The sequence below is a fragment of the Lissotriton helveticus genome, chromosome 2_1, assembly GCF_964261635.1.
Source record: "Lissotriton helveticus chromosome 2_1, aLisHel1.1, whole genome shotgun sequence".
NCBI classification, from domain to species: domain Eukaryota; kingdom Metazoa; phylum Chordata; class Amphibia; order Caudata; family Salamandridae; genus Lissotriton; species Lissotriton helveticus.
Genome location: NC_136059.1, coordinates 1,173,620,462 through 1,173,643,131, shown reverse-complemented (window position 1 = coordinate 1,173,643,131; position 22,670 = coordinate 1,173,620,462). Strand labels below are relative to the sequence as shown.

The 22,670-nt window shown below is 43.3% G+C and overlaps 1 protein-coding gene across 1 annotated transcript in view; it reads right to left on the bottom strand.

The window, feature by feature from the left end:
- LOC144818524 (serum albumin-like) overlaps positions 1 to 22,670 on the bottom strand; it is a 236,275-nt gene that overhangs the window by 194,818 nt on the left and 18,787 nt on the right. Inside the window, exons 3-4 of the mRNA XM_078676034.1 lie at positions 18,748 to 18,880; positions 8,109 to 8,323 (exon numbers count right to left, since the gene is read on the bottom strand). Coding sequence (XP_078532160.1) covers positions 8,109 to 8,323; positions 18,748 to 18,880 — 348 coding nt within the window. The remainder of the gene's footprint in view (positions 1 to 8,108; positions 8,324 to 18,747; positions 18,881 to 22,670) is intronic.

Below are 22,670 nucleotides of genomic sequence, written 5' to 3'. Positions count from 1 at the left end.
CAGTCTCACTTCAGACACAACCAGAGGTCCTGCATCTATTTGTATCCTACTCTGAGTTTCCCCCTTGAGAGTATCAACAAGGGGAAGTCACAAAACTGGATCTTTTGGGGAATTTCTGAAGGTGTATAAATGACAACTATTGTCAAAGCCAATTGATCATGCCTTTTGGCTGCCAGTGAGGGCCTACTGACTTTGCCAGTGCCTTTTGCTAATGCTGTAAATGTCAGCCAAAAGGGGAAAAAGAAATCATGCTCCAGCACAAAAAAGGGAAAATTACACATACGCATCATGATGGCACCGCCAATTTTAGGTCGAGCCTGAGCCAGCGCTCAAGCGCTGCTCTGGAGATCTGCTTTAGGTACTGTACGGAGGAGAAGCCCTGCCCATATTTGTCATTGGCTTGTGTCTTTTTCCTTCGTAATTGGTGGTGTTTGATTCCTTAATAGGCTTGTTAGTCCCTCCTTAGTACGGCCATCTTGTCATTTGTATCCTCCCTTGGCTACTGGCCCCTTTACTTGATTGTTACACGGTACGTGAACTTTTTCTTTATTGAGCCACTTTTATCACACGCATGAAGGTTCCTTGCTCCACCCTCCTCTTCCTTGGGGCCCTCCTCTTTCTCTCCGATCCTTTGATTTTTCGTGCCCTCTGTGTGACTGCCCCTTTCCGTTGTCCCTCCCTCCTCCTATCCAGTTATCCTGTCTGTCCTCCATGGCCTTGCCTCTCTTCATTGACCCCTACGTCTCCCCTCTGCCTCTGTAGATTCAGCCATGCTGGCGCCCGTCATGGCCCAGCTTTGGGTGTCCCTCTGTCCCCTGCCACTGCCTGACCTCTTCTTTTGCTCAAACCTACCGTAGAGCGACACGTTTCCTGGTTATTATGTGCAGAAGAGGTGAGCAACGGACAATTGGGGTGAGGGACGGGACATGACAGTTGCCAAAGTTCAGTCAAAGCCTGGCCTAGGGTCCGAAGGAGGACAGCTGGCGGCCTCTGCAGAGGTAGGTGGCCGCCTTCATGGAAGGATTGGCTCCGGCCTGAGGTACTGCTGCCTGTCACATGTGTGGTGACCCGGGGCCCCAGGTGTATGTCGGTACTGGAGTTTTGGTGTGCTGTGGAGTTTAGCAGTCAGTTGCCAGGTCTCAGAGCACTCTGCTCCGAAGGCTAGGTTTGCGTGTGCCTCTGTCTCTAAACTACTCATACCCTAGGAATCTCGCTTGTCTGAAACAGGAGTTTATTACCCCGTGTTTTAGGTAATCCGAGGGGGCGTGCCTTGTGTCTTAATCCCTGTGACTCTATCCCTCATGTGAGTGAACGGGTGTGTAATGGACCCTGCAAGTGTATCTGTCTGTGCTTGAAAGGATGAGTTTGAGGGATGTAGCCATGCACATTTCTGTACAGCCCTCCTTGAGTCACTCACTGTGACCATCTCTTGCTGGGAGTACATCTTAATTAGGTTTTTGTGTGCTTTCTAAAGTGACCTCGTGATGGGTATGGCTATTGTGTAACTGAGTGATTTTGTTTTTATGGCTGTATTTTGGGTGTTTACGCCTGTGTGTGTCTATTTCGATTACAATGAAAGGGTTGGTCTAATTATTTGAGTGCCTGGCTTTACCTTTGTATCTGTTGTGCATCCGCTGAGTCGTCTCACACTTCTTGACTGCCTGTTTCCGTGGGTGTAATTTTTTGACCCTGTCAGTGCATGGTGAATGCCCTTCTACCGCTATACCAGCCACATACAGCAGCAGTGACAGCAGTGTTTGTCCAGACTAATCTTTGGGGCCCGTGGTGTTCCTCATCAGAGGAGCCATGACTCAGCAGTTTCTGCACACACATTGGGGTGAACTTCCTTCCTGTTCCACCAGTCCTGCATTCAACATGGTGCAGCGTGATCAGCTATGGGGCATACTTCGTGATATGGGAGTACCAGCCTACCTATGCCACCAGCTGAAGCGCTTGTATCAGGATACGTATACGAGAATAAGATATGGTAAAAAGGGGAATTGACAGCTCCCTTCCCTGTAGAGAAAGGGGTGAGACAGGGATGTGTTTTAGCTCCAACCCTGTTCTCCCTCTTTTTAAACGGTTTAATTGAAACTCTACTGGTAGTAAAAGCCATAGATTCACAGAGGTTAGCAAACCACAAAATACCAGCTTTAATGTTTGCGGACGATAAGCTTCTACTGTCTAAATCTCCCATGGGCATGCAGCTGGTATTGGAGGAATTCTGTTCATTTTGCCGGAAGAGGGACTTGGAGATAAACCTCCAAAAAACTAAATACAAGGTCTTCCATGCTAATACTATCAATTGCCCACACCCCCAAATGGAAAGCAGGGCCTTAGAGAGGGTGTCCATCTTTGATTACTTGGGCCTCACACTTAATGATAAGATGGATTGGGGGACCCAAGTAAAAAAAGCTAATTTAAAACTGACACAGTCCATAGGGAGTATCCTAAAAGTACATAAAAACTGCACTCAGAAAGTGGTAGGTCCACCTGCAGAAATATATAAAACACAGGCAAGGGGAGCGTCACTATATGGAGCAGAACTCTGGGGTCACTGCCCATCTAACAGAGAACACCTTTCTTAGGCAGCTGTTGGGCCTCCCTAAGAGCACCCCCTTAACACCATTAAGGATGGATCTGGGTATTGGCCCCATTGCTGACATAATTTCTTTTCAACCACTTCTATTCTGGAGCCATCTCTGGAGCACCCCTGAGTTAGTAAACTATAGGGGAGAATTGAAGGATGTTATGACCATCTTGCGAGCAGGGAACATACCATGGCAGTCCTACATTAGGAACACATGCTATGCATTGGGGAGGGCGAATATGTGGTTAACACCAGAAGAGACCTGTCCCTCCATTCCCAAAAAGTCCCTATTCCTTGCCTATAAAGAACATAAATTTGCCCAACTATCGCAGAGCACCAACTCAAGCAGTCTGACCTCCAGGTTTCTGGATGTCAAACAGCAATATAAGATAGAGTTGGCCCTGGATAGTATTCAACCTTTTATGACAAAGAAATTGTTCCTTCAATTTAGACATGGGGTGCTCCCGCTCCGAGCACTTACAAACAAATGGAAGGGAGCTATTAAACTAGATTGCCCAGGGTGTAATTTGACCGAAGAAACAGAACTCCATGTCCTTCTTTTTTGTCCCGCCTATAGAAGGCCAAGGTCCAAGTGGGTGCTTCAGCTTTGCAGAAATGTGAGGATTAGGCACCACACTGAGGCCTTCAGGCTATTAAAATATGAGACACACCCACTATTTTTATTTGCCATTTCCAGGTTTTTATTCACGATGTGGTGCATACGTGGGGGCCTTATAAAGAAAATAGAGCTTTGAATTATTCAAACTGTGCCCACCCATTAATTATGCTGCTAAGCTATGTTTGCACAACTCTTTAGCTAGAAAAACTGTTTTGAAACCTTCCTTTTTTGAGCTATTTTATTGTTTTATTCTTTTTTACCTGTATATATTGTAATTGTTCTTAAATGTTTTTAAAATCATGCTCATAGATCACCAGGCAAAGATTGATATCTAAGGTTGTTAATAACAGGGCGATCAGTAGTAGTGGAGTCAGAAAACATTGTAAAACTTGTATTATACTACCTCCTTCGGTCCTAAGGCTATTTTGTATTTTGTATGTATAACTTTTGTGTAGTATATGTTTTTATAATACATGTAACGGTATAATTATATGTTCTTTAATGGCTGTATGGGCAAAATAAAGTTGTTTGACTGACTGACTATTTTGATTACGATGAAAGGGTTGGTCTCATTATTTGAGTGCCTGGCTTTACCTTTGCATCTGTTGTGCATCCGCTGAGTCGTCTCACACTTCTTCACTGCCTGTTTCCGTGGGTGTAATTTTTTGACCCTGTTAGTGCATGATGAATGCCCTTCTCCCGCTATACCAGCCACATACAGCAGCAGTGACGGCAGTATTTGTCCAGACTAATTTTTGGGGCCCGTGGTGTTCCTCATCAGAGGAGCCATGACTCAGCAGTTTCCGCACACACCTTGGGGTGAACTTCCTTCCTGTTCCACCAGTCCCGCAGCCGTTGCCTCCTCTCGGGATGCACCTTATTGTAAAATATTCCTGGGCCCTCGTGAAGATGGTGAGTTCCTTTTTAATCCTCTCGGAAGCCCAGTTACCAGATACTGTAGATGGGATTCATTGGAGTAGGCAGTCTGCTGATAGATGTTCTCCACAAGAGAGGCCAGCTCGAGGTTCTTTCTTTTACAGGGTGCACAAACCTGTAATATTGCCAAACACCACCAAACGTTGCTTTGTGCAGAAATCTTTCGTCTTGAGCAGGTACTATCTTAATGGGGATGGTATTAAAAATAAGTAATGGCGGGTTACATTGTTTGAAAAGACTTGCAAAGATACTAACTTAGAAGGAAATCTCATTGCATTCGAAGCACTGGCCTACCTGAATGAAAAACAGCGTACTAAGTAACCGAGCATGAATTGTGTAAAGTGTAATATTACCCTCTGTATGAAAATGACTGTGGTACCTATATAACGCTTAAAGTTGTTTACGTGTATGGCTCTGCTGCATTGGGCTTAGTTTTTGTGTGGTTTGATGTAGTTGTGAGTGTCTGTCTTTTCGAGTTGTTGGTTAGAAAAAAGAAAAAAGTTTTAGTAGTTCTAAAATTTGTCACGTTTAGTTCAGTTTGCAGGTGGAATGCTATAGCATTCCAGTTTTTACTTTGGTTATTGTGAATTACTTCAAAGGAAGTTCTTTGTTTTTGGTCATGGAGGATTGCTACTTTTTCCTGTTTGTGAATGGTTGTTGCAAGTTAGAGGTCTAACCTTTATTTCCTAGTCATTTGGCATGATGTATATGAGGTATGGAAAGATGGTGCAGCTTGGACCTTGAGTTCTGGATTTCATGATCATCTAACGGAGACCTTGGGACATATGGTGACTGCTCTGGCTACTCCTTACTAAGTCCTATACAGTGCATGTAACTGCCATTGATATGGGTGTTGCTGTACATGGTTGTTGGCACTCACATACAGTCTTGGAGTAATGGTGAGACTTGGTTCATTTTGCACTGGGCATGCTGTTTTGCTTTGGATGGGTGGGATAACCCGTGAGCTGCCCAGTATGGCATGGTTTACTCCTGCATAGATGAAATGTTCTTTTTTTGTTACCCCTCTAGGGGCATACTTTGTTCCTCCTTTTCTAGGGGTGGGCTTCCAGTATCTAAAGAGGCGATTATTACAGGTGGATAGATGAATTGTGTGATTGCTGTTTTGTCGGACTGTGGCGTGGAAAGGGGTATTGAATACCACTCTTAACTGGATGACTTGTGTGTTCCGTATTGGCTTAATGAGGAGTGGCTTGCTGTTCACTGTTTGATAAGGGTGTAGTGAGGCTGTTGCTGCAAACCTTGTCGGGGATAGGCTCTGGGCTCATAACCAGTTGCTTGCACAATTCCTTTTCAGCTTACCTCTGTGGGCCTGAGGTTCCTGGGCAGTGGGTGGAGTTGGCATTCCTGCTGACTGGATATTTACTGTTCTTTAGTGGTGTTGACTATGAGTTGGCGAGTGTTTGACTTGGAAATCATTGTGTTGGCAACTCGTTTGACATGTACATTATTTGTTCTTGGCTGTTATTGTGGTTTATCTCGGGTGTACTTGATTGATTCTTGTACGGTTGTCTTGCACAGTGGTTCGGCGACCCCCTGCAGAGGTTCTCCAGAGGAAACGCTCACCAGACTGCATACGATTTTGTGAGACAACTTATCAAATGCAGTGCTCAGATCCAATTAGATCAGGGCTGAAGAACAGCCTTCATCTAGGGCACTACAGAGTTGCCTAGTGACTGCGAGAAGCACTGCTTCCGTACTCTGTCCAGTCCTCAAGTAATTTTGGGAGGGATCCAGGAGGTCATTGTTGTGCTGCGAAAGCAGAGTTGAAATAATTTCCATTACGTTGTTGTCCACATTCTTTGAGGCTATTTGCTGCTCTGCATGACTTGTTATTGTGGAGTAGTGAATAGATGATTGCCCACTCTCAGTCTATATTTGCATATTGGCTTGTGTTATTGTCTGTCCTTAATGCTGGCTTCTGATTTGAAAATAGGTTTGTTAGTCCCTCCTTAGTACCGCCTTTCTTCATTTGTCACCTCCCATGACAACTGGCCCCTTTACTTCAGTTGTTACACGATATGTGTTATTTAGACCTTGCGCACTATTTTCTTTTACAGTTTATCTTCCTGCAGACACAACGTGCTTCGGTGCCTTCTTTACCTCCCCCTCCCTCCCGCTGTCATACCTTGTTTACCCAAATGTCCGTGCCTTCTCCCTCCCTGTCCCCCGCCATCCTGCTGTCTGTGCCTTCGACCGCACCCCCGCCTTCCCGTTGAATGTGATGCCTTGCATTTGCAATGCAATAGGTCTCGCATTTAAGTGAGTTTGAGCTATTGGCATTGTAAATGACAATGCCTTTTATTTATGTTACGGTTTTTAAAACATAAATAAAACGCATTGTCATGTACAATGCCAATCGCTTAAACTCGCCTAAATGCGAGACCTATTGCATTGGTAATGCTTGTTTATTAAATTAACCAAATAATGGATGGAAAAAATAGGTTAAATGTGCACACAAACGCTTTATGTAAAAATCGTGTCCCAGAAGAAGATTGTAGCTGCTGGGCTTTCTCAAAAAGGAAGGGAAAAAGTAAAAAAAAAACATCTGTGGTGAGGCAAAGGAGTGGTGGAGTGTAGTGTCCGAAGAGTTGATGTGCAGTGGTGGAGTGGGCAGCGGAGCTGTTTAAAAGTGAATGTTGCCAAACAGTTACAGCCAGGCAAGAGGTTGGCAGAATATAAGAATGAGGTGTGCCGTCGCACAGTGGAGCAATAGGGAGGGGGAGAACAGTGAACTTGCATTTGTAGGGGGGGTTTTAAAAAAAATCGACAGGGAGTAGTTGGGGAAGCAACAGATGAGCAACACTCATTGTGGGGGAGGATGGAGATTTAAGCAGAGAACAGCAAGAAAACAAATGCACATGATGGAATGATGAAATGGAAAGAAAATAGTAGTTCCATTAATGTAAGCAGTGGAAGGATACAAGTCATTCAATCAAAAGGATGGTAAAGAAGCTATGTTTCAGTGGTGGGACAAAAACAAGAAGAGGAAAGAAACTCATTGAATAGGAAGCAACCTAATGAGGGTTACAAGAAAGCCATCCAATGATAAGTAATAGACTGGCCCAAAGCCCACTCTAAGTTTTTGGTATGGTCCGCAGGGTGACTTTCAACAATAGAAAAAAAGCTGTCTGCAGACGGGGACCAAAAAAGAGACTTATGAAATAAGGAGATTGATTTCAGCAGCCATCACAACCAAGCAGTCAACATTATTGAGTTTTTCACTGCTCTTGTGAAAATAAAATACTTGTATTAAAAAATACAAACAGATTTATACATTTTGTTTTGAGCCCATAGATATTTCAGTGTACACTTTGTACCCAATCACAAATGACCCATACATTTCAGGTATAACAGAGCATCTGTTAATCACTGCTACTGGGGCACGAGGTAAGTAGTGGGTGTTCAATTTCTACCTGATTGAAAATTTCATACCATGGAATGAGGAATTATATAAGATCGTGCATGAATTCTTCAGATCGGTGTTGCTTAAATAAGGCCAAAATTTGCCCCATCCAATTTGTGGCAGATTTTACACACAGCAGATTATGGGCCAGATCTATGTGTTCATACATTTGGCCCTAATTCTATAACTGGGCTCACTGCACTCCGTTTACAAGTATGGACTTTATGCTGAAACTGTAAATAAAACTGGGTCCAATGGTTACCACAAAATGGCCGCATGCAAATCTAATCAAATTACCAAGAGCAGATGTTTACAAACAAACATGAGTGTTGGTTACTAAAATGTATGATAAGAATACCGAACAAGAGCCAAATTGTGTTTTAAATGTGTTTGGTACACGAAGACACGATTCAGCATTTCACATAAAATCCATACACCCACTCATCATGTTTTTAATGAGGAAACTATCGATGACATGTGGCAGTGCAGGCGTCATAGAAGAAGGGAAACAGGAGTAAGGCAAAGCCCGCAGTACTTACTTTAGTTTAAATGCGATGCTATCTTCCGAATGGGACTTGCAGATCTCACTGGCTTCCGGTATCTTGTAGGCGGGTACCGCATTTGGGTCAGTAAGTTGATGCGCCGTGAAGCAAGCATATCTGTCTGCCCGTGCTTTACCACAACAGTCTTCATGCCATGGGTATTTCTCTGCATTTTCTGGCCGTCTACACATTTCATCCATGGCAACTGTCATCTGGAGGAAAACATACATATTTCTTACATGCTTCACTTTTCTGAATGTTGTCTTTAGAGAGTATTTTAGTGAGCAAAGAAGCAAGTTAGCATAATCAGTGCTTAATTTGTAAAATATTAAGTGTCAGGGCTCCTACCAGGAGGTAACTGTAGCTTGCACTACCCATCGCCCCTGTCATTGCTATCAAAACAACTACTAACCATCTCTCTCACATGTATATGCAACAGTTCAGATTATTCCTGGCCCCCAAAGTTAAAGGAATGGCTGGGGAGGCAGGTATTAGTAATTTTTTAATGTATATTGTTTTCCTAAACAACTGTTATACTGCTCATCACTAATTTACATGAGCAGCACCACCTTGTGGCAGACTGCCCTGAGTGTGGTGTTGACAATTAGGTGCTGAGCACTGGAAACCAATTAAGTGCCAGTGCTGAGCACAGGAAAGCTCCTGCTCAAATTAAGCACTGCATAATCTTTTGCTAGGGTGAAGGTACATAACCACCGTCGATGCATGTTTGCGTGGCATGCATTGACTCTGGCAGATATGCTTATGTTACTATTAAGTTTACCTTATCTCAAACATTGTGGTCTCTGTTGTTTGCTCAGAAGTGTGCTCCCCACAAAAACACACGCACACAAGTTTTTGTTTTTACTAAGGTTTTGCTCATGTGTTGTTTAGTGACGCAAACCATTATGATGATTTACTTGTCATTGTAAAAGCCTGTCGTGCTGGGCAACTTTGTACATCACCAAATGTTCCCAGCTGCAACCCAGGGGCATGAATATCAATAGTCCTGTAGTTGGAGCAGCAGGGCCTAGGTGTGTGAGGTGCTCACTTTACCTAAATAGTTGCTCTTTTTTTACCATAAAACCAGGGGATGGAAGCCCAATTTCTTTGCTTGCATGAGGGCCCATAAAACCTTGTTCCACCGCTGGTGTAATTTTAATTAAATGGCATTGTTGATTTGGTGAAGAGGTGGGGATGTGCACCCAACTCCCTGTTATTTGCCCATGTACATGACCTGTAAGGGTTGGATGTAGGCAAGTATGAGTGGCATGCCTCTAAAAAAAGGAGGAGGCTGTCCTAGACATGTCCACATGGGCACTAAATTGTTATTAAAGGCCAGGGGCTCAACTTCCGGGGAGGGGTGTTACACCCACCCCACAGTAAATGTGTTCAGTATTAAACAGTTGGACACAGGTGCTTTCAGTCGGGTATGGTGAGGTTTCTCTCAGGTTTCACCTTGGATTGTTACAAGCACATACAGACAAAACCATATACACACTATTGGAAATGGCTCTTTCTAGGGTGCTTTCCACCTTTCTAGCGTGTTAATCTGGGTGTTAACCTTAGAACATGAGAGCATTTGGCACTACTGTGCAGCGTCAAAGCAATGTGCTCATCATATACATACTGTGAAGCCATGTATATATGATAGGCTGATTTGAGTACGCTGTAAGTCCCTTGTTATGGGATAAAACCTATATCAGGGGCATATATTTTGAATGACCCTCTGTGGGCCTGCTGTACTGGTCATGCCATCCACAGAGGCAGCTCATCGATTTTGCCACAAGTTTGCCCTGGTGGGGCCTGTGTGCAGGGGCTACTGTTACTCGCTTTGGCATTTAGCTACGTGCCACGATTCTGCATGTCTCCTGCTATATCGGAGATCACCCTGGTCACAGGGTGCCAGGTTGGGAAGAGGTTGGGCAGGTGTGTGTATGCGTTACATGCAAGAGTTGTGAATGACACCGGGTGGTGTGTTCGGTATGATTTGGCCTGCTTCTCGCATTGGATTACCATGAGGGGAGTAGGGAAACGCTGTTGAGCATTATTTCCTATGGGCAATATAGTAACAGTATAATGTTTTGTATCGATGAGCTCATAATGGCAAATCATCTCCAGTAGTGGGAGGGATCTTGACATTACGGTGCTGGAAATGTCACTTTGGGACAATGCGCATTTCAAATTGGTTGACTCTGTGTGCCTGGCCTGTCTCCTAATTCACAAGTGGATGCTAGGGTGACACAGCCACATCTGTGCATTCCTAATGGAAGGCCATAAACTAGTGGTTCATGGAAAACTGTGAACCTCTGATTCTGAGAGGCCTTTCTGGGATGGTTCCGTGGGGTTGGAATTTTCACCTACAAGGAGCAGGGTCTTGGCCCCACTAAAGATTGTGATCAAACCTCCCGGGCTAGGAAGGCAGACAGTACAAAATGTATAGAGGGCCTGAGCATGTCAAAGGTGGCCTTTTGAATTGATTGTATCTGCAAAGGCCATGTTGGGTATACCTACTGGAGTTTTGGCCTCCAAAAGTAGAAACATTTTTGGATTTGGAGCCATACTACTCTGGTTTGATGCTGGAACATCGACAAAGAATCATTGTGTAAAACACAGTGAGAAGACCTGAGGGGTTTTGTGTGCCTTGTGGGCATCTGCAGCTGACTGTCAGGGGTATATGGCAGGTCACACCTCCTCTTGAGGGGAAAACAATTCTCCAGATGTGGAAGTGCACCAGCTGCCTGGGATGCAACCTTCTGTCTACAGGTGACATAGAGATCTGGCCCTCGTGCAGGTGCTGTCAGGCGCCTGGAGGTCTAATCTGGATGGATGAAACTAAGTACCTGTTTCTTTCCATGTTTGGTTGTTCCCACTATCTAGTCAGCAGGGCGCCAGCCGGGCCAACGTGTACCATTGGCTGGTGGAGTTGAAGGACTGAGGGGCTGGGTCATGAGGCGTAGTCAGAGACTCGTGACTGTTTGACCTTCCTGCAATAAGAAAGTCCGACAATTGCATATAACTGTAAAGTATATATACAATGTGTGTTTTGTTTTGATTACAATAGAGAAGTTTGTCAATTGTTTATAACTGTAGATCTTAAGTATAATGTGTATCTCGTTTTGATTTCAGTGTTTGTGTGCAATATAAAGCTACGTGTTTTTATACATATGGCGTGGAGTATTTTTGTGGTGAATCCAGTGTGTTGTGAGGAGGGTATTCTGCCAATACTTTACACTCGAGCCCTGTGGATAGACCTGACTGCACGGCACCAAGCTACCAGAAGGTGAGCACAGGTTATCAGGCAAGTGTGTCATACTCATCCTATTTGGAACTGTGGATTCTGACTCACTCCTTGGCATCTCAGCAAGCCTGACTCCACTGGCTCTAACATTTGGTGGCAGCGGTGGGATAGGACGTAGGTTGGAACAAACCCAACCAACACAGTTGTCCGCTACGAGTCTGATGTACAATATCGTTTTCTTGCCTAGAAGTGTTGTTTGTTTTTGCTGTGGTTTGCCATTTTAATTTGGAAACCTTTCTGTGTGCACACCAGTCATGTCTAGGTTTGAAGAGCTAGCCGTGATACTTGCTGTGGGGAGTTTAGCAGGAATGGGAACCCGTGGTGGTGACCCAGCTCAGGAGATGCCACACAGACCCACTGTGTTCTTTTAAAGGCTGCTGGGTTAAGGGGGTGTTACAAAAGTCACGGAGGGCCTGACTGGAGGCCAGAAGTGCAGCTAGAGATTCAGAGGAGAGTGAAGTTGCGGAAAATGAAGGACAGGGTACCCCTCTTGAAGCTTTCCAAAATCAAGAACTACAGGGATGGGGTGTGGCACCCCCGGGCAGGTAGCAGTGTTGCCTCTAAGTGTCAGTTGTTCAGGAAACTGGGGTGCAGGCGGAGAGAAAGGGGGCTTGTGATGGAGCCCAGTAGATTCCAATGGGAATGCAGAAGGGCAAGAGCAGAGAGAAGGCATGGCATGGAGGCGAGAAAAGGGATGTTGGCTCTGGGGTTGAGTGCAGCAGGGTTGGATTTCCAAGCCAAGACGGCTAGGTCATGACTAGGTGGTGTCCGTATATCAACTGGGTCAAGTGCAGTGGCTGGACAGGCACTAGAAGAGGAACCTAACATGGATGGCTCCAGTCATCCCTCATCAGGGGTAAGGATGGTACGTATAAGAATGAGTAATTGCCCGTGGAGTTGGGTGGTTGGGGAGGCCATATCTCTTCTCAATGGAGAAGGGAGAGTAGGGGTGGACCAAGGTCTAGCACTCCTACTACCCATCCCCAGGGTGCGGTGTACTCCAGGCGGGAGCACCCGGGGAGGAGTCAGGGCAATATCAGGATGCCATCAACAGAAGGGTCTTCCCTAGTCGAGCGATAACGAGGGAGGTGGCTGACACATGCATCACCCCCGTTCAGGATACGGGGGTACCCCTCTTCAATAGAGGGGGTGTGGAACTTCCTAGCAAGAGGATCGGGGTAGAAAGATCATCCCTGTCCAGACTCTATCCAACAACAGTGTTGTGACCCCACCATGGAGGACCAGGCTCAGGAGACATTCCTGAGCTAATGATAGGGGGAGAGAATAGCGGAGGTGCTGCTCTCAGGTCGATCACCCCCCAGAGAATTACCCCAGTTGGGGTGGGTAGGAACCTGGTCCTGGATACTGGTGGTTGTAAGTGCCCTTTTCTGGGTTACTTACCGGAGAACTAAGGCGAGGACAGGAGTCAGACCCTTCAGGCTAACAGGAGCACTGGGTTGAGCCTGTGGGGGGGTTCCTAGGGGAGGCTTGGTGGGCCCAGAGAAAAGGTGGGATGGATAAGATGAGGTTCCAGGGGATGCAGAGTTGGCAGGTTTTACCAGGGGAAGTGGGCCATTTCCAGGGCCTATCACTCGGTGCAGGGAAGTTTGTCAAGGTATTTATTTAACTCCCCTGGCTTTTGGCTGGGTGAGGAAAGTGCTGGAAATGGCCCTTTCTAAGGTGCCTTACCTGGACCTTTTTTTCTTTTCTCCAGTTTCCCCTAATCTGGATGCTAGCCTTAGGATTTGAGTGCTGGCTTTTGGCTGGGTGAGGAAAGTGCTGGAAATGGCCCTTTCTAGAGTGCCTTACCTGGACCTTTTTTTCTTTTCTCCAGTTTCCCCTAATCTGGATGCTAGCCTTAGGATTTGAGTGCTGTGCAGTGTCAAAGCGCTGTGCTCATCATATACATGCTGTGGAGCACTGTATATATTATGGGCTGATTCAAGTTAGCTGTAAGTCCCTTGTCATGGGGTAAGACCTATACCAGGGGCATATATCTCGAATGCGCCTCATGGGCCTGCCTGTGCCATCCATGGAAGTAGCTCATCGATTGTGCCACAGGTTTGCCCTGGTGGCGCCTGTATGAACGGGCTACTATTAGTTGGTTTGGAATTTAGAAAGCTATGTTTCAAGGTTCTGCATGTCTTCTGCTAAATCGGAGTTCTCCCTGATGACAGGATGTGGTACTGGGAAGAGGTTGGTCAGGTGTGTGTATGCGTTACCTGCAAGACTTTTGAAAGACATCGGATGGTGTGTTTGGTACGATGGGACCTGCTTCTCGCATTTGATTAGCATGAGGGGGTGTAGGGAAAGGCTGTCAATCATTATTTCCTAATGGCAGAATAGTAACAGTATAGTGTTTGGTATTGATGAGTTCATAATGGTGAATCCTTTCCAGTACTGGGAGAGAGTTCAACATTACTGTGCTGTAAATGTCACTTTCGGACAGTGGGCATTTTGATGTGTGTTGCTCTGTGCGCCGGGCGGCCTGTCTCCAAATTCACAACTGGATGCTAGGGGGACAGCCATATCTGTGCATTCCTAATAGAGGGACATAAACTAGGGGTTCATGGGAAACGGTAGACCTCTGCCTCTTGTGTGTGCAAGGATTAGCAGCCATCTGAGGTGCTGGGACGTGAGGAGTTCAAGGAGTGCTGGGAAAGCTTGCAGAAACTGAGAGACCCATCCTTGCAACCAGGGGACTGTGCTCACTTGTTCTCCAGAGCATGTTGTGTCCGAGGGGTGTTGGCGGAGCCTGATCCAAGAGCTGAGATTGACTTTCGCCACCAGATCAGGAGGACAACAGTGCTTGACATTGCGGTCTCTATCCGAGGTTATTGGCTCCCTCCCCCTGGACTCATGCCACAGGGTGCTTTGTTGTGGAAAACACTGTGATGAGACCTGAGGGGTTTCGTATGCCTTGTGGGTATCTGCAGCTGACTGTCCGGGCGTAATGGCACGTCACACCTTTGCTTGAGGAGAAATTATTTCCCCAGAAGAGGTAGCACACCAGCATTCTGTGTCACAACTTTTTGTCTATGACGGGAATAGTAATCCCACACTCGTGCAGTTGCCATTGGGCACCTGGAGGTCTAATTCGAATGGACGAAACTAAGTAACTGTTTCTCTCCGTATTAGGTGATTCCAACTGTCAAGTCAACAGGGCGCTAGCTGGGTCAACGTGTATAGTTGGCTGGTGGAGTTGAAGGACTGAGAGGCTGGGTCAAGAGGCGTAGTCAGAGAGTGATGACTCTTTGACCTTTCTCCAATAGGAATCTCCAACAATTACATATAACTTTAAAGTGTACATACAATGTACACTTTTCAATAGAGAAGTTTGACAATTGCTTATGACTCTAGAGTGTATATGTAATGTGTATCTCATTTTGATTTCAGTGTGTGTATGTAATATAATAAGTGTTTTTATACATACAGTGTTGAGTCTTTTGTGGTGTTGCCAGGGGTGTTGTTGTGTCAGTACTTAACACTCGAGCCCTGACGATAAGCCTGGCTGCTCGGGCCAAGCTACTTGAGGGTGAGCACTGGTTTTCAGACAAGTGTATTGTACTCATCCTATTTGGAATGGTGGATTCTGACTGGCTCTGATGCGTTTCAGCCAGCCTGAAACTGCTGGGTCTAACACACACTTTCTCACCTCTCTGCTTTGAAGTTCTTAAAAATGAAAAATGTTGGTTATTTAAAAAAATATTGTGTTTTAAGTATTGCTTACAATAAGCACTCCTCTCCATTCCCACTGACCCTTAATCTCTCTCATGCCCTGCTTTCTCATGTATGTATTTAGCCGATATGCCATTGTGAATGCTTGAAAAATCTGAAACTCACACACTCCCAATCTTACTGACACAGCTACGCCCCTCTTCATGGCCTCCTTGTTTTGGCCACTCGGGGATGAGCATTTCTGCCGTTAACCACACAAACTCGATTTTTCTTCATCCAGACCTACCAATAAGTAAGTCATGCTATCTTTGGCAGGCCCTTTATTATTTACCAGATGCAGGCGTGCAACAATCAACAATGCTACAGATATATTCGCACTGATGCCCAGGGATGTGAAAGGCTTCCTGATGCCCTGTTTTGTTGATTCTTTACTATTGAGGCAAATGCCCTTGCTTGCAAGGCATCATTGCTATGTTGATGCACAAAAGGAAAGCCCCTTCCTTAAAGAGATCTGTGAGTAGCTTCACTCTGTCTCTCTAAGAAGTCCTGCTTGTAAGATGCTCAATGGGTGTACCAATGTCTAGTCTGGGATGAGGGAGGATAGAAATAGGACTGGAAAAGAAGAAATGTAGAAGAAAAGAAGTGTAATTGAGAATGATAGTAGGTAATTCAAACATCATCAAGTCCACCCTCTTTGACACCTCTGTTCTTAAATAACAAATACCCAGTAGCAGCAAACGAATTTGACTGATAAAAATATATTAGGAGCAGTTAAAATAAATGGAATAAAAAATTACTCGCTTGCAGCACCAAATTCTGCTTTTCCAAATTTTGATTAGACTAGGTACAAACCTCACGTGAGAGGATGAGGAGAAAAAGGACCAGTGAATCCCATTGAATAAAAATGAAGAATGTGGCCATACATGTTGAATTTCAAATGTCTAATCGAAACCAGAAGCAAACAAACCCCTCATCCCAAACAAACAAACCCCTCAGCCCAACCCCTCTTCATGCAACCTTAGCATCGGGATATGGAGAACTAGTCACTTTAGAAAGTAATGGTTGGAAGAAGGATCCATTTCTGTGAATTAACTACATAGTGTAGGGTGAAGCCAGGACACTCCCTATTAACGCACAAGGGCTTTGATAACATAAGAGCTGCCCCTTTTGGTCATTGCTAAAATTCCGCCCGCTCAGGAGATTGAGAGAGAGAGAGAGAGAGAGAGTCTTGTTTGGCATTGTCTGCTCCAAAGTAGTAAATTGAGAGTAGGGCTTCCTGGCTGGATGTTAACATGTCAAGGAATTTCTGGCTCAAGCCCTGGTAAATTTGGAAGTAGAGCTCAATCTTTAAAGAAATACTGTAGCAAATTTAAAAACCCTACAGAAGTTATACACATGTACATTTCAACTGAAATGGATGCATGGTGTGAGCATCAACATGAAGGAGCAGGCTACTCAATGTAAAATGAAAGAGCTGTGCAAATTGCGATTCTCTAAATGCTTTTGCAAAATAAGTAATTGCAAAAATTGTGATTACGCATTTTGACTTTGCCTTTTGGGATGATACATCCCAAAAGGCTTTTTCCCATTCGCAAAGGGGCAGATTCTGCGAATTGTTATTCTGTTATTAGCTGGTGTCATGCCGGGATACGCTTTGGAGTAGTTGTGTGTATAATAAATCGCAATCATCATCATCAAACACTTTGGCCGCAAACAGTGGCCGATCACTCATGCAGGCGTCCTGCATCGAAAACAGACACATTTTGACATTAGCGTTATAGAGACAAAATAATCTAAATAGGAGTTGGAAGACTTTAATAAGATTGAATGTGTAATAGAAGAATTAAAGACGTAACTTAATAGGAAACAGACAACGTAGCTTGAAAGACAGAGTGATAAATATAGTGTGAGAAGAGTCTCAGGATACTGGGACCACCCAGCGGTTGGAGTACAGAGAACTGCAATGAAATGGTATGCAGCGGTGGTGAGAATAAACATGCAGGTGCAGATGCTTACAAAGGAGCATGTTCCACAGCAGAGATCTGAAAAGAAAGAGTTTTCTTAATTTCTTAAGAATTAATTCCAGATTCTGTGAGCATTGCCAGAGAAGGATATGTGAAGAGAGTGCTTAAACGCCGCATGGACAGAATTCTTGCGATTTTGCTGAATATGGTGTGGGTCCCTCCAGATATGGCTAGCTTAGGGGAGAAATATCTGGAAATTGGAGGTGTAGACCACAGCTGACTAGGAGTGGTGCACATAGAAAGGAGCCTTTGAGATTTGTCAAATGCAGGGATGAAGAGGTCGACTTTCCACAAATGTGACTTTTGAATAATCTACACTTTTGCATAAGTTTACTACTTTTTGGCAGTTCACAAAATCCCAGGGTACATTTACTCCAAAATTGTATCTTACACTCTGATTTGCGAATAGCTAAATTGTTGTAAACTTACGCAAAAATGTCAAATTACTCAAACCTTTGTGATTCAGGCCTTGAGTTTTTTAAAGAAACCTGGCAGCAGCAGTAAAAACAGCTCTACAATATATCCCTAATAAATGTTAGGTGCTAACTCTTACCTCCACATTTGTTTGCCATTGACAAAATGTCAACGTTACTAAAACAATTTGTTGTTAATCAGATCTTAACCGGTTTTCCAGTTTAGTGCAAACAATACATCTGGCCGTTTTATTGATTGTTCTTTAAGGGGTATGCTTAATTCACCAGGCAGTTATACTGATTTATATTTTGTATGTATTTCAAACTACGTAGGCCCAGATGCATGAAGCTAAAAACCGCTCGCAAAGGGGCAGATTCTCAGAATCTGCCCCTTTGCGACCAGTATTTTTGCATTTGGGATGCATCATCCCAAATGCAAAAATCGCAAATTGAGAATTCGCTAAATTGCGATTACTTGCATTTAAGGAATCCCAAATTGAGATTTTTTAAATGAAATGCATTAAAGTTTAAAAAATAGCGATTTCGCTAATAGGGCTTGCAAATTACCATGAAGTACAACTTCATGGTAATTTGCAAAAACTTTGAAAAATGCACTAAGGTTCATTTTTCAAAGTTTCATGTTGTGCACACACATGCCCTAAGGGCATGTGTGTGCGCAACATATGTGCACAGATCAATTTCAGGGGTGCAACAGGGTGTCCTTTGGACACCCCTGCACCCTTGAAATCGCATTCTCATTTTGCGATTCGCTAATTGCGATTCGCAAATTGAAAATTCTTCCCATTCATTCCTATGGGCCTCTAGGCCCATAGGAATGAATAGGGAGGTATTCCTTAATTGCGACTCACAATTTGGGAATCGCAATTAAGGAATTTTAAGAAATCGCTATTTTTAAAGTGATTTCTTCTTGCATACCATTTTGCTATTCCTTATTAGCGATTCCTTATTTTCCGCTAATAAGGAATCGCAAAATGGATGCTTGATGCATCTGGGGGGTAGCACACTAAAAATATCTCTTAGCAAGGTGCATTTTGTGCAGCTTGGACAGTTCCATACAAGGTATCATGATGGGTTATCTAATCTACTCGGGGCCTGGTTGGTAAGTAGTATGCTCCTGTTCAAGTGGAAAATATGTTCCTGAGCAACTATGTAATTGACACTTAAGTCGGAGTAACGACATAAAAAATAACATCTTTCCATACCACTGTTTGTCCGCATTCTCCTCTCAATGCCCCTTTAGCACAAATCTCTGCCAGTTCTGTCACATATTTAACCCTTTGTGCTTGCTCTTCAAAGGGACACAGCTGGAGATTCTGGGCAAATATGATCATGGCTCTGAAAAAGAAAAAAAAGCATTGATTAGAAACAAATTAAACACGGTAGGAGATCAATTTGAAAATGCGCCAAACGTTCACGTGAATTTGCACACGCCACACTTTTGGCCCAAGAACATGAACCATGTTGTGGAGTTGTTGTACATGATGATTCTTTAACACCTGTTGTCATAGGGGCACACTTACAAGCAAACCCATTTTTTGATGTGCTAGGGCTCATGGTAAGGGGTCAGATGTGTGCTCTGTTTGAATTGTTAGTTAATATTTACAAGGTTTGGTTTGAGTTTGTTTCGTCACATTTAAAAAAAAGTGTGTTTGAGGGAGTTCTTGGTTGGAATAGAATTTTTGTGAAAGCTGTTGATCTTTCCTAAAAAAAAAAAAAATAATAATAAGTAAAAAATAAAAATGACCAGGAGTGAAATTCCATGTGAAACATACTCGTTATGGCAACTACATTTTGCGTATTGTGTAATATTTCTATCTATTTGCTTACATTTTTTATTAGTTTTCAGAACGAGATTCAACCTCAAAACCACAAACACTTCATACAGTTTTGAGAGAATTTTTTTGAAATTCAAAATGTTGCATAATTAAGTGGTTGCTCAAGTATAAACAATGTGGTGAATCATAATGGATGGAAGGGCTACACATTTGACAACAGTGCATTATTATATGGGTCATATTTAATTCCTTCAATCACTTATTGAAGTGTTTCTTTTCATGATTGTGTAAAACGTGTTAGTTTTTTAAAAGGGCATATTATAAGTACATATTATCTCTTTATGCTGATAGAAAATGCACTATCAAATACACCCCAAGTTCATCTGCCACCATCCAGTCTTGAAGTTGTTTAAAACTCCCACATACACTACAGCAACAAACAAAAAAGTGATCAAAAGAATACTTGAATAATCCGCCACTGGGAATCACTCGGGCTGCATTTCACACCTCATTTTTGTTCGCTTTTCCATCCTTGACAGAGACTTGCCATATTCAAATCAGTCAATTTCCCCAAGTGATCACCAGTGTCAGAGGTTAATTTATTCACGTTGTGGTTTAATGCAGCAGAACCCCTAAGTGCAACAGGTATACCTGGACTTGTACACCAGTCTCACTGTGCTGCGGGAAGTGAGCCAGGCCCATAGCCAGGAGTATATTTTTAGAGGGACATGGCTATCAACTATGGCAAACATTAAAGCTGTGTACTGTAGGTGCATTCTTTCCCAAATACTGGTTGTACTACTAAATATTGACCCCTAGAATGTCGTAATACAAGAATATCAAGGATAGAAAATTGAAAGAAAAGTACATATAAGCAAGTATAGATTTACTATTCCTACCTCCACCTATGTACTATCAACTTTCCACAATCCAACTTTGAACTCTATCAATTAGATAGGATTTAAATCGGAAGGGTGTAATGTTGTAAATTTGACTGACTCACAACTTTATGCATTTTCTAAAATGTTCAGGCTTCGTGAAATTCAAAGCTTATGAAGTTTTTATTTTTTAAGTTGGCCTCAACTCAGAACCCTGTCTTCACCACTTCTTGCCTGAGATGGTGGATGCCCAGCCCCTACACTCAACATTTATTTGCTGGAGGATATTCTACCTGGGACATTCTACATCAGAAATCAACACACCTAGAAGACACAAAGGGATAAACCTTGCCTCATATAAAGTTAGGGAACTTCATCTGCTATGTAAAGTGTGGAGTTTCTTAACTCTAGCTAACTTTATAAGTAACATTTTAGAAAATTAGTGGCAACCACAATGTGTTAAACTTTTTAGGGCAACAACAATTGTGAAAGCCAAATAGAATTTAAATGTCATTTTACAGGGAAAGTTGGGAAGGTTCCACAATGAATTTCACTATAAGGTTGTGATGAAAGAGAATAGCCCAATTACTTCAATAGCAACAGTCGAAATTGCATTGACTTGAAGCAGGCTTCTACATTGGCATACACCCCTCTCAGTTTCAAGCTGGTTGTGCAAAATGTGTTGTACAAAAGAAGACCTTTGTCATACATTGACCTGCAAGACAGGTAGGCATGGTAAATGATAGGTGAATGTGTGAGCCTGGGGTGGGCCCATTGAGGTCCATTGAGGTCTGTGTCCTGGCTGAAGACACTAACTGCATCTCCACTTAGAGGAGCCATAGATGGACAGGCTGAAACTCTGCCTCTAAGGCATTGCTACTATCACCCCATACCTGAGTGACATTCTGAGATACAAGGAAGCAGCCATGGTGTATAAATATTTGGGACCTGCAGTTGTGGGCTAGATTAAAGCCCTCCAATTGACCAGCAGTGGTGGTTTCACTGTTTACATCAAGAATCCTGTACTGTGATAACCTTTCACTTTGATAATGCTTGCATGGCACACCCCATTTAGATGCTACAGCGTTCTCCACTTCTGGAATAAGGGCTATTCTCCTCTGTTTCACATGCAGTAGACTCCTTGCATAGAATCCTCAAGGTGGCACCCTCTATGGGCCTACAATTGCTTGAGCAAGCATACACTCTTCTGGGTGGCCAACATAGAAAGCATGAAGCCTGCCATCAGCACTAGAAATGTAAAATGCTTACTTGCTGAGGAATTGTTCGGCATCACTACAGGTGCAAATAAAAGCAAAGCTTCTTGTTATGAAACAGTTAAGAGACAGCCGTATTTAAATGTACACAAGAAAACCATATCACCTCCATAACATGGGCTTCTCAGCATTTAGGTTGCACTTTCCAGCAACTATATCGGCAAATGTAGACATAGCTGATATGCATTAAAAGAGGTGTCAGCACTTCTCACAAAGAGCATATACTAACAAATGTCCAGGGGGTGGCATTGTTAAGTGATTTGCAAATAGCAATGTGAATCAAATAGCAATGGTTAGCCCTTCATATGACTTTAAGGAATGGTATTGTAAGGTGATTTGTGTACCTTACACTAAGATACCTTCTAAAAACTAAAGTGCTAAATTGTGAACTGAGATCATATTGGGCCAGGGATATTGGCCAAAACAAAAAGAGGTATATATTCAATTAAAAATGTCTAATCACCATTTCTTCACACATATCAAGCTCTCATTTTGCTCATTTACACTCTCTCTTACTTTCTCTCTCCTTTCTCCTCTTCCCAACTCCTAATCTCTGTTCCCACTGCCTCTCTCAGTCTTTTCCCCAATAACCCATTCTGTTTGCTGCTGCATCAATCTTCCCCTTACTGTCGCCTGCTCTTTCTTGCTTTTTCTATTCAATTTCCTTTGTTTGTCTCCTTCGCCTCTTCTTTTCAAGAAACAACTTTATATTTGTGTCTATCATCTCTGTACTTCTCACTTTTTTATTCCCTTTCTAGCTGCGAGAATCCATAAAATCCCCACCAACCAATGTTTCCACACTTCTCCCAATAAAAATGGAACCCCAAATGTTCACTAAGATTTATGCATTTTGTACAATAATTACCTAGAACCTCATAGCTGTAATTCATTTGGTATTACCATAAATTAGATAAAGAGAAAGCAGAATTTCAAAGGAGTCTGTAAATTTAAAAAAGCAGATGAATATTACACAGATCGTAGATTACAATATATAAAAGTCAAAAAATGGTAGTCACTATTTTGCAGAGATGTCTAGCGAGATCAAGTATAATACAAATGATTGCTGCCTCAGATGTCCTGATAACTGTTTCCACAATATTTGGTTCAAGAAGATGAATCCTCAGTGTGTTACCCTGTCAGACTTATTTAGATATAAAACAATTTTTGAAAGATGGATAATCCGGTAAAGCAGCCAATT